General features: G+C 38.8%; 1 protein-coding gene across 1 annotated transcript; it reads right to left on the bottom strand.

The window, feature by feature from the left end:
• Positions 1–6,738: 6,738 nt before the first annotated feature.
• On the bottom strand, positions 6,739–10,646 carry LOC133723665 (cytochrome P450 714A1-like). Its single transcript, XM_062150550.1, has 5 exons — positions 10,067–10,646; positions 9,702–9,928; positions 8,014–8,267; positions 7,533–7,914; positions 6,739–7,417 (listed from the first exon to the last, which is right to left on the bottom strand). The coding sequence occupies exons 1-5, from the start codon at positions 10,359–10,361 to the stop codon at positions 6,983–6,985; spliced, it is 1,593 nt and encodes a 530-aa protein (XP_062006534.1). The 5' UTR covers positions 10,362–10,646; the 3' UTR covers positions 6,739–6,982.
• Between the last annotated feature and the right edge of the window lie 1,305 nt (positions 10,647–11,951).

Raw genomic sequence — 11,951 nt, 5'->3', positions numbered from 1 at the left:
TGTCAAACTTGAACCGTTCATACTTATAATTTTAAATCGCCGTTTTGAATGCCTTAACTATAATCAATTTGGCTGAAAATTTGCAGAAGTGATCTACACATTAGGACTTAAAAACTGAACGGTTGAGATGCTAAAATATGATCGAAAAGTTTGTCTAATGCCCTATCCCTAAAAAAGACCAAAAAAAGGGATCCCTCACTAGAAGGGCCCTGTATATATGTATGTATGTACTAACCAGCTGATCGACAATTACGTACTACGCTATTGAGTTTTTAGAAATGTGATTATAGAATAGTGGTAACCTTTCCTTTTGGTCCATTTATGTACGGTTGTCTCATCATGATGATTCATTTTTTCACCACCACAAATTTCAATAGGCAAAAGATACCACTTATATGGTGGAAGCAAACAATTAACACTTATTTGAAAATATATGATATTCTTCTCTTATCGAAGGAAAATGAGATTCTGAGTACTTATATCTTATGTTTAAAATTCTAATTGATTATTTCTCTATCCTTCACTATCTAAGTTAAACCCAATGGCAATAATTTTCTAGCATGCAAGTAGCAATTTTGATTGGATATTAAAGTCTTGTTTTTTTTTTTTTATGGGAATTGGATATTAAAGTCTTACTAAACTTGCTAGACAGAAGAAACTGCTAGCAAAGTAGACGATATTCTTTTCTTATTAAAGGAAAATGAAATTCTGACTCATCTTACATTCAAAATTCTTATTAATTATTTCTCTATCTTTCACTATCTAAGCTAAATCCAAGGGCAATAATTTTCTTAAAGCAAGCAAGTAGCAATTTTGATTGGATTTAAAGTCTTTTCTTTTGATGGGAATATGATATTAAAGTCGTGCTAAACTTGCTAGACAGAAGAAACAAATCTTGGATTTAAACATGTTGTTTTTCTCTTTTGGGTTTTTGCCATCAACGTCAAACACGTAAAATATTCGTCTCCATGAGACCTGAATGGGTTCTATAGGCTTTGTAGCTAACCGGTTTTGTCTACAAGAAAAGAAAAAAAGAACAAATAGAAAAAATGTCACAATTAGTACAGTCATGATTTTATTTAAGTCAGCTAGCTGACACAATGTTTAATTTATGACAATCATGCCTTCATTTCAGTATTTGGCCGGCCATGGTGATGCCCTAGCCTGAAGACCAAGAATAAACTATATATACGTAAAAAATATGATGCAATGCAATATACGCATAAAAGATTTCAGTCACAGAAACAATGACTAGTGTAAATGGAAAAAAGATCTGATGTATCTTGCAATTCTTTTCTTGCAAATCTAGCTCCAGCTAAATTTTTGACATGTAGATATTTTGGTACTTCATTAGAACTTGCTTGCACTTCTAACAAGGAGTCGGATTCCATGATCAGGCTGATATACCGCTTCGTGAATAGGAGACTGACGATACTTCGGAGAAAGGGAAACGAAAACTTGGACAGGATTAGAGAGAGTATTATCTTCATTTGTACCATATATAGAAAAAGTTTGCAGATCCTACACACAATCGAGACCCCATTCGCAACCCTTAATGGCTTAAACTCATTGGTAGCCAGACACCAATTTTCGGGATCACAATGCAGTGCAGACGTGCAGTGACGCAAATGTGGATGTTGGTGCCTTTGGGCACATAAAGGTACCTCAACTTCAGGTTTGCAAGAACTACCCTTGGCGTTAGCACTTTAGACACGTAAAGGCGCAAGCTTTTGAGAATCACCATAGTCATCAGCTGCATAGAGATAAATGTAGCAGTAATTTTATATTTTTATCGAACCTTAATTAAATCCAGGGAGTTGTGCAGTTTTATCTCCATTTATAACTTCGGATCGTTCACGTACAGGTGCTGGTTGCTCCCTGTGGAGTACATGCACATATACTTGATCTGCATATTCATGAAGTCAACTTTGGTAAATTGTTAATTGAATTGTTATACTAATTAATTAGCCGAACACGATCCAGTTTACAATGTACACGTACATATAAATACTAATTTTAGTAGCTAGCTAACTAAATATTAATTTTAGTAGCTATCTAACTAATGCATATATAAGTTCTCTGACTCCCATTTACGAAGATATGGAAATATGGAGGGAAGCAAATTGTGGTGAACATGTTGATCATAAGATCATTTATGTTTGTTGTTGATCATGGTGGATAAAGTAATCTGCACTTTACATCTAAAATTAATTAGCAATAATGAAGTTGACCAAAATCTTTATAAAATCATAAGCAAAGTTCTAATTTTCACATGTGAAATTTATATTCTCAACCAATTTTTCTGCATCTCTAGGGAAATTGATCACCTAATTAAGGGGAAAATGGGTCGTGGTCTTTTAATGCCTTGCTTCGAAGGTACTAACCGAATCCTTCTAGGCTCGAACCACAACTGGTTAAGCAATCTCATTACCAAAGACAAAAGACTTACCCCTAGGATTACTAAACGCTAGGTTTCCCCTCGTTAACACTTTCCCTCGTTCGGCGGCGCACCCTAGTCGGCGCGGGCCTCTGGCCTCGTCGGCGCGTGCAACCGGACGGGCTCTGGCCTTCGTGGCAATGTTTCTCTCAGATGGTGAGGATGGTGCTGGCCGAGTTTTGGCCGTTGTTGAGGAGATGGAACCACTCGATCCCAATCGGATCCGTTCTGATCTGGGGTTGAGTGTGTTGGATGATGGCATAGGCAACATGGCTTGGCAAGGGATGGCAGGGGACAGGCGGTCTGGAGGGATGAGGTGGAGGATTTGCGTTGTTGAGGCCATGGCGTCGTTCTGTGGTTCGGTGTCTTCACCGGTGCTTGGGTTTCTGGGGGCCAGATTGGTCGACGATCTGACTGTATGGTGGCTGGGCTCTGGACGGAGATCGGGTCAGGACGGAGGCGCGGTGATGGTGGCGTTGTGGTGGCGGCGGTGTTGGTATGGCTGTGGTGTAGCTGGATTTGGCTGGAACCCTGCATATTCCTTGCTGGGCCGGGTGCTTCTTGGGCCTGGGCTTGGGCTCTGGTTTTAAATTTATTTAATGTTATATTTATATTTTATTGTTGTTTGGGTCCGGCCCACTGTTTGGGTCTGGCCCAAGCTGTTTTATTTTTTACAATTCTTATTTTGTTAAGTTATCTAGGTTGGATGCGCTTTATGCGACCAATAAACTCCTACATATATTGTGTAGGCCTAATCGGGCTATGTGCTTGGGTATGCACTCTACGTGCCTTGTCTGCTCTAGGTCGGCGGCGACTTATTTTCTTCTTCAAATGGACGCTACCGCCTAGTGGCAGGGTGAGACTAAGTGTCGTCAGATTTACTTTTCGGCGGCAACATAAGAGGAAAACTGTGCTAAAGCTGGTAATTATGCTATGTTGTACTCGGGGTACATATCGAGTTCTCTTTCCGCTATGTCACTGCTATGTTAAAGCAAATGGAGTCGCTATTTGTGCACTCTTTGCTAGTTGGTGCTTGTTAGAATACAAGTCTTCTGTAGAGATTTCTGATATTATTTCAGAAAATATTCTTGATGCTTATTGTAATCAGGGGTTTAGGCTCAATGTCCCCCCTTTGTATTCGACAGTTTCATTAATCGAGTCTTGAGCGCCGCCGCACCAGCCCTTTATTCAAAAAAAAAAAAAAAAGCAATCTCATTACCACAACTGATCAAGATATCAGTAGCGTAAGCCATTGCCATCTCTCTTACTCTAATATGGGATAAACTGATAAAGAAGTGGAGAAGTACTGAAGATCTAATATATTATAGAAGGGGTAAATTAAGATGGCATAAAACGGCGTATACAGAATAATAGTAGGTAATTATGTTGGATAAGAATGTAGGTTTTCCTTTATTATAATTACGGTGAAATATCTAGTATATTATCTCGCTAGACAGTTAAATATTTAAAGAATCCAATGCAATAAGATTCTGAGTTGGGTTTTAAAGTTCTTTCTATCTCTTTCTTCAGACAAGACCGAAAATTCCCTAACCACATAAAATTTTGTATGTGGTGCGACTCAATCGAAACAAGTGCACAACTTAATTTTGTATTTGTTGGCTAGAATTCTAGAAAGTATCTTTGTCAAAAAAAAAAAAAAACAAAGAATTCTAGCAAGTACGGTGGAAGGAAGAAATTTTTCACGCTGTGGGAGTTGATAAACAATGTCCCCATATATTGAAATACCTGACAATAAGAAATAGTCTCTTTTTTATTTTTAATTGAATGATCTTATAATTAGGATAAGATTAAACATACGCTACATATAAGAAAAATAGTCTTTTACGATCCACATGGTCATTACAAGAGAAATGGACAAAAATAAAGAATTTCATTGCGACAAACCAAATTTTTTTGCAAAAGCTGGTTAAATGTATAATTATGATTTACAAAAAAGTGCAATAAAAGCCCATGCTTGAGACTTGGGTAACACCCCGTTGTAGGACGAGCATTCAGAGCTGAAAGCTAAGTGAACACACATGAACACGGCACTTGAGATACATTGATTTTTTTCTTTTAACTAACCGAGATAAAACATTTTTAATGAACGTAAACATAGAGATCTGTATTCCAATAAATAAAAAATTCGTAACTGAGAACCAAAATTAAATTATGGAAAACCAAATAATAAAAAATGAACACAAAACAATAAAAGTAAAAACTTAAATGTCAACTCCATTAATAATAAAAACGATTACAAAAGACAGATGTAGAAACTACATCATAAATGAAAAGTATGAAAATAAAAGGGAAAATTACTGGTCCCCCCTTTAACTTTTGGTGCGTCGACAGTTCAGTCCCTGTTATTCCAATTTTAACAGATAACTCCCCAAACATTCAAATTTCACACAATTTGATCCAAAATTACCATTTTACCCCTCACTTATTTTTTTTTGTTTTTTTTTTATTCTTCTCTCTCTCTCTTTTATACATATGTATATATATGTGTGTGTGTGTATGTATATATATTTTTTATTCTTCTCTCTCTCTTTATATATATATGTATGTGTGTGTGTGTGTGTGTGAGTATATATGTATGTATGTATGTATGTATGTATGTATGTATGTATGTATGTATATATGTATGTATATGTGTGTGTATATTTTTATTCTTCTCTCTCTCTTTTTATATATATTTATATGTATATATGTGTGTGTGTACATATACATATGCAGATATATACATACACACACACACACACACACACACACACACACATATATATATATATATATATATATATATATATATATATATGTATATGTATGTATACATATATATCTAATGTGTTTATGTATTTGATAAGTCTATATACTATGTTTATGTTTCATATTATAAAAAAAATTCACAACTTTTATATATCTAATGTGTGTGTGTATATCTATATATATATATATGTATGTATATGTATATGTATATGTAGATATATAAATATATGTATAATTTTATACATATGTGTTGTATATATATAATGTATATGTGTGTGTGTGTGTGTGTGTGTGTGTGTGTATATATATGTATGTATGTATGTATATGTAGATATATGTATATATGTGTGTGTGTGTGTGTGTGAAAAAAGGAAGTGAGGGGTAAAATGGTAATTTTGGATCAAATTGTGTGAAATTTGAATGTTTGGGGAGTTATCTGTTAAAATTGGAATAACAGGGACTGAACTGTCGACGCACCAAAAGTTAAAGGGGGGACCAGTAATTTCCCCAAAATAAAACAATGAACATAAAACCTAGCAAAGATACGATTGTATGCAAAAATGCATATGAGGACGCATCGGGTGTAAACCGTGCTATGTGAAAAGTTACTAATAATATGACCGACCATAAAAGAGCAATTTTCTATCAAAGTAACCGGTGGTATGACCGACCAAGCAGATTCCTCGTACATCTTACGTCGAAAAGAGAATAATCTTCCATCTAAGTTATCAATAGTGTGACCGACCACTAAAGGGCAATCTTCTAACAATGTAATTGGTGATGTGACCATCCAAACATCTTCCACGTAAAAAGTACGCCAAACAGAGATCAATCTTCCACCAAAGTGACCTATGAAACAAAAAGATGAAAACCAAATGAAAATCAACCTCAAAGCCCACATCCAGGCCCAGTACCAAATCCAAATCCAGACCCGACCCGTGATCCAGATCCAGACCCAGCACCAGACCCAAAACTGGATCCGACCAGGATCCCAAATCCGGATCTTCGGACCAGTCTGCACCATGCCATCGCGCGGCGTCTTCAGCCCAGAAAAGCTTCCGACCATCGGCTCAGCATCCGGCGATCTGTCGCCTTCCGCACGCCTCCAGATGCCGCCCATCTCAGCCTTCCAGACGCAAATCCAGATCCGTCGTACACGACCACGACCAGGGACGAGGTTCCCTGCCTCCATTGCTGGCTGACAACCGCTCAACCTGCTCACCACTGCGTCCACCATACTACCCCTATCCACCACCAGAAATCGGACAACTATTCCACCATCTGATCCTCCAATGGCTTCAAGAATCACAGTAGTAACTCCGTCACAAGGAAAAGAAACTGGGCAAACAACCTTCGCCGCTACGCCAGATCCCCACCACGCCACCTGAGTCACCCAAATCCTCCATATTCATGGAGGAAGTTTTAGAAGCAGACCGTGAGGGCGGTCGCTCTCAACCCTAGCAGAGCGCTAGGTTCTATATAGAAAGGAGAATTGAATAAGCTAGACTTGTAACTCAGAGCAACGCAAATCGTAAAAATTCAAGTTCATGCTTTGCAGTATGTGGACTCCACATTAATCTTTTTATTTGTCAACCCAGAGAGACAGATCAAGTTCAAGATCGAACATTGAAATCTTTGCACTATGCGGACTTAAAGCTCCGCATTCTTTTATTGCAAAATTAATCTAGTTCCAAGCTAGTGACTTCATGACATGAGGACAGTCTGGGATTAGTACAAATATCTCTATATGCTGCAATTTTATTCATTACCAGCTGCCTAGCTTGTTTGCACAGGCTCAACAAGGAGTCTGATTCCATGTTTAGGCATCAGTATCATTTTGTGAACAGGTGAATGGCGATAGTTTGGAGAAAGGGAAAATGAGAACTTGGACAAGATTAGAGAGAGCACTATCTTCAGCTGTGTCATAGCAAAAGTCTGTCCTATGCACACTCGAGTTCCAAAACCAAATGGCACATAGGCTTGGGGATGCTTGCAGGCATTAGATATCCCATTTGCAAACCTCTCTGGCTTAAACTCATCAGCATCTGGACCCCAATTTTCAGGGTCGCAGTGTAATGCAGCACTGCATACATGGATGTTGGTGCCCTTGGGCACATCAAGGTCGCCCAACTTCACATTTGCCAGAATAGCCCTTGCAATTAGGACTCCAGATGGATAAAGACGCATACTCTCTTGAATCACCATAGTCAGCTGCATTATTTGATAAAATGTAGAAGCAATTTTGAGTATTTATTCGAACATTTGACATGCATTAGATTGTAGTAAATGCATATGAAACATGTATAAGAATTTGAGGAATTAGTACCACTTTGAACTTTCGCAACATATCCATGTCGTGCAAGGAATGATGGAGTTTATTCAGAACCCCACAAACCTCAATGATCTCCGCACGAATGCGGTCCTGCCATTCCGGGTGCAATGACAGAAGCATCAAGGTCCATGATTCCGTAAGAGAAGTGGTTGCAGAGCTTGCAAAGTAGATATTTCTACAATTGTCTAGAACGAAAGTTTCTCTTCTACGCGCAGGAATGTCAGTGTTGGTAGAAGCAATATCGAGTAGCATTTGTAATAGGTCATTTTCTGTTGCACCACCCGATTGTCTTTCAACCTGGCGATCCGTCACCAACTTGAGCAACATAGAGTCCACTTCTTTCCTTAGATTCCATAACTTCTTGTTAGGAAGAAACCTGCAGGAACAGCGTTAGAAATTAGAGAAACATGGGCTAACTAGTATGACTAAATATATAAAAGATCAAATAGACCAATAAAAAAAAATATTAGCTAACCAGCTGAAATTAAGAAAGCCAAATTGTAAACTTGGTTTGCCATAAACTTCCACCATGTCAGCAATCTTTTCAAAAATCTGATTTCCAAAGGAGTAAGAGCTGCCAAAACATGCTCTTGATATGATATCTGCGGATAGTGTCTTCAACTCGACATCAATTTCCATGTCCACAATGCCTGATTTGCTTTCTAGTATACGACAATCCCATCTCTTGATCATTGCAGTTGTAGATTCCTCCATCACACCCACCATGCCCTACAATATTCTTTACCCTTTCAATTAGATGTGATGCCGTACCCGCTACTACGTAGCCAATTTAACACGGTTTCTAACAATTCAAGGATAAATAGAATACGTCATTTTCGTATTTATTTTCTGCAAATAACCTTCTTGATTCGTTTCAAAAAAAAAAAAAATAACCTTCTTGATTATTGTGATGAAGAAACTATTGTTCTATATACAACCAACCATATGCATAAAATATCAAATAGTTTGATCTTCGGAAACCTAGCAGCCGTTCTGCTAGGGTTGAGATCGAAAACTTAGGTTTTGAATCTGGAATCTCATCCGTGCCAATGAATGTTTTTCCCTTCATCGGTTCTGATCGGGAGATTTCGAATCTTCACTCCTTGCTGAAGGGTGGTGGCGTTTTTCAATGGCGACGCCTTATTCTCCTTATTGGTTTTGGTCTTTGTTTCTTTGGAGGGTGGTTCCAGCGCCTCAATAGCAATGGTTCCATGGTGCAAGTTCTCTCTTGGGCTATGGTGGGGGTGATTGTGGGAGGCACTGGATCTGTGATCAAGTACGATGGGTTGGTTTTGATCAACCTGCATCAGGTGGTGATTTCTCGATTTCGCAGGTGACGATGGTCATTTTCCTTTGGTGGTTATGGAGGATGAGGGCTGGGCGCGAGGTGGTGATGGTGTTTGTGCAGTAGGGTCGGAGTTTGGTTGTGTGAACCTGTTGTATCTCGCATCAGATGCTCACAGCAGCGCTGGTATTGTTGCGGTGGACAACTTGATGGTTGCGTTGTCGGGGATGCAAGGCAGGTGGTATGATGTAAAGGATGATTCTAGTGGCGGTGGATGCGGAGGTTCACTGGCGTGGAATAGCCCTACAGGCAGCGACAAGATGGTGGCTGGAGGTCTGTGCAATTGGGCTTGGATCCATTGGACTGGGCTTGGGTTCCAATTTTTTATTTTGTAAGAATTCCTCTTCTTATGAGGATGAAGCGATGAAGTTCGTAGGTTCTCATATTTGAAATATGTTGCCAAGGGTACCCACATTGCCTGTGCTATTTGAGTTTTACTCATGGGTGGTGACGTGGTGTAGGGCAGTTTTAGATGAGCTTCATTGTTTTAAAAAAGTTAATTTATTTAGGTAATGACTCTTCTGATAGTCCACTAGTGTGAGTAGTTATGTGTAATTTCACTGATTAATAAAAGAATTGACATGTTTAAAACAAATAAAAAACTATCTGCATAAAGCAACAATTTACCTACAATAGCTACTATAAATAACTTGTATCTAAGATAAAGAAAAAATTGATAATATGACATTGTGGAATATTGTCCCACAGTGGGAGGAATAAAACTTTGCTGACAATGCTTGTGAGGATTTAGGACACTCTCCCACGTCTTACCCACAAAACAACCAATTCTTTTTTTGAGGAGTTAAAAGGGTGTTTACCTTAACTTTGCCAAGGAAGAATTCAGGAGCAAGAAGTTTCCTCTGGACGGCCCACTGTTTTCCATTAGTTCGGAGAAGGCCATCACCTAACAAGGGCCGGAGTGGTTTACCCAGATATGTAGGTTTACCCAGATCCAGGGAGTTGTGCTGTTTTATCTCCATTAGCAACTTCGGATCGCTCACATATAGGTGTTGGTTGATCCCTGTGGAGTACATGTATATTGGACCTGCAAATTCATCAAGTTAACTCTACGGGTAAAATTGGTACATAATGGAGCCTCTCTCTCTTTTTTTTTCCTCCTTTTTTCCCAGTCATCTTGATCCAAATAAACTCCCATATGAATTTCTTCATAAGCCATACTTACCAAACTCTTTTGCCCATTTATGAATATATGGAAATACAGAGGGAAGCCAATTGTGGTTGAGATGTTGACCATCCATTTCTTCATGTGTGCTGTTGATCATGGTTGATTGAATCTTCTGCATCTCTGGGACATTGCCGAAAGGGAAGGTGGGTCGTGGTCCTCTAATGCCTTGCTTCGAAAGCACTGTTCGAATCCTTCTAGGCTCGAACCACAACTTGTTAAGCAATTTGATTACCAAGCTTGATACACCGATTAACAAAACTGACCACCATATCGGTAATGCGTTCACTTCCATCTCTAGCTCGATCTCTTACTCTGGCCGAGGTGATGAGATTCAGAAATGGAGAAGTGCTGCAAATACTTGTATAACTTATAGGAATGGAAAATGGGTAAAGGAGGCAATGATGGCGTACTCTATATGGAATGAAGGTAGGTTGCGTATATATGGTATGTTATCTCGGGTAATTTATGTTGGATTCTGTAATAAATGTGAGTAAGAGTCGATACAAATTAACATGACATAAGATGGAGCAATCTGGTTTACAACTGTAGAACATGCACATTCGGGTTATACACATGTAGATGATGACCACTAGCTATGCTGCATGCATATATGCATGTAGTGGCTTCTCTCACATGGTGGTTGTGGCTTCTCGCTCTTACATGACATGCATAGCTCAGATCATCTTGAGTTGTGATGCATGATACATGTCATGTGGTCACATATTTATCGTGACATCCAGAGTATTTTATATAAATACATATTGATTAGATTGGTTCTAGTTGAACCTTTAAAGTTAATATTTAGACTTTCATGTATTTTTCATTATTAATAGACTTTATCAACTCATATAAAAAGATAAATAAGTACAAAAAGAGAGAGAGAGGAAAAAAAAAAACGACATATATGATCCCCCACTCACGATCCCCAGTTTCCCACGATATGAATTGCATCTCACTTCAAATAACTTAGTGTTGTGTGCTTACTTAGGTCAAATAAAATCGATTTCTTGTTAAAATTAGGGTTTCTTTCACCGACAATGTCTAAAGTTTTGGGGGACTCCCTGATTGATACCTGAATTCAAAAAGTTATTAACGTGATACCTGAACTCATAATTTCATATCAACATGATACTTTTATTAGTCTACTGTCACAAAGAAATCAAACTAACAAACTTGTCGACACAAACATGAGGGTATCCCAGCCAGGCTAGATTAATCCCTCGTTGCAGGCACACGAACCCTAATGCCTCTCAAACCTGCTGGTTACAAATTAGTCGGAGTTGAGATGTGAACGCTAGACTGCTCGATCAACCTTACCACACCAGGTGGTTATATAATGATGTATGTTAATAATGTTTTGAAGTCTTCGGTTTTAATAAATTGTCATCTTCTCATGAAAAAATACTGTAATATAATTGCATCAACACTTCCAAAGGAAACAACCATAATTCATTGCCTTTAAATTTTTTGGGAAAATCTGATTGCGTATATATTTCATTGGCTTATGATTTTGAAGAGTTGACTGAGCTTTTGAACTCTTGTTCTTGCGTACTCCGTTACTAAAATGGCAATTCTGGCAAGGGTGTTCGCGGTGGCGAGGTGGGTGATGCTCAGTTCTGGTAGGACGAAGTGGCGGGTTGGATGGGTTGTGGAGGTCGGATCCGAGGTAGCGCTTTGCAGTCTGGTTGCACGAGGATGGTGGATGCGAGTTGATCCGCTTTGGTTTGGGGATGGGAGTTTCCAGTTCCGATCGAGGCATGGTGGCTGGTAGATCAGCGTCTTGGGACAATTGGGTTGGAGAAGCGGTGGCCGGCGGCGATCTGTTGCAGGTTTCTATCCGATTTGGTGGATACTCTGATGCCAGTAGAGGACCGTTGCATGT

This window comes from Rosa rugosa, chromosome 7, assembly GCF_958449725.1.
Source record: "Rosa rugosa chromosome 7, drRosRugo1.1, whole genome shotgun sequence".
NCBI classification, from domain to species: Eukaryota; Viridiplantae; Streptophyta; class Magnoliopsida; order Rosales; family Rosaceae; genus Rosa; species Rosa rugosa.
Note: the sequence above shows the minus strand (reverse complement) of the source record. Positions and strands in the feature narration are given on the sequence as shown.

What these genes read in the sequence shown, in the direction of transcription:
- LOC133723665 (XM_062150550.1), bottom strand. Translation starts at nt 10,361, where the DNA reads ATGGAAGTGAACGCATTACCGATATGGTGGTCAGTTTTGTTAATCGGT. An exon ending in TAAATGGGCAAAAGAGTTTG is followed by an intron (nt 9,929 to 10,066) that starts GTAAGTATGGCT and finishes ATGAATTTGCAG; the next exon opens with GTCCAATATACATGTACTCC. An exon ending in GGCTTTCTTAATTTCAGCTG is followed by an intron (nt 7,915 to 8,013) that starts GTTAGCTAATAT and finishes CTGTTCCTGCAG; the next exon opens with GTTTCTTCCTAACAAGAAGT.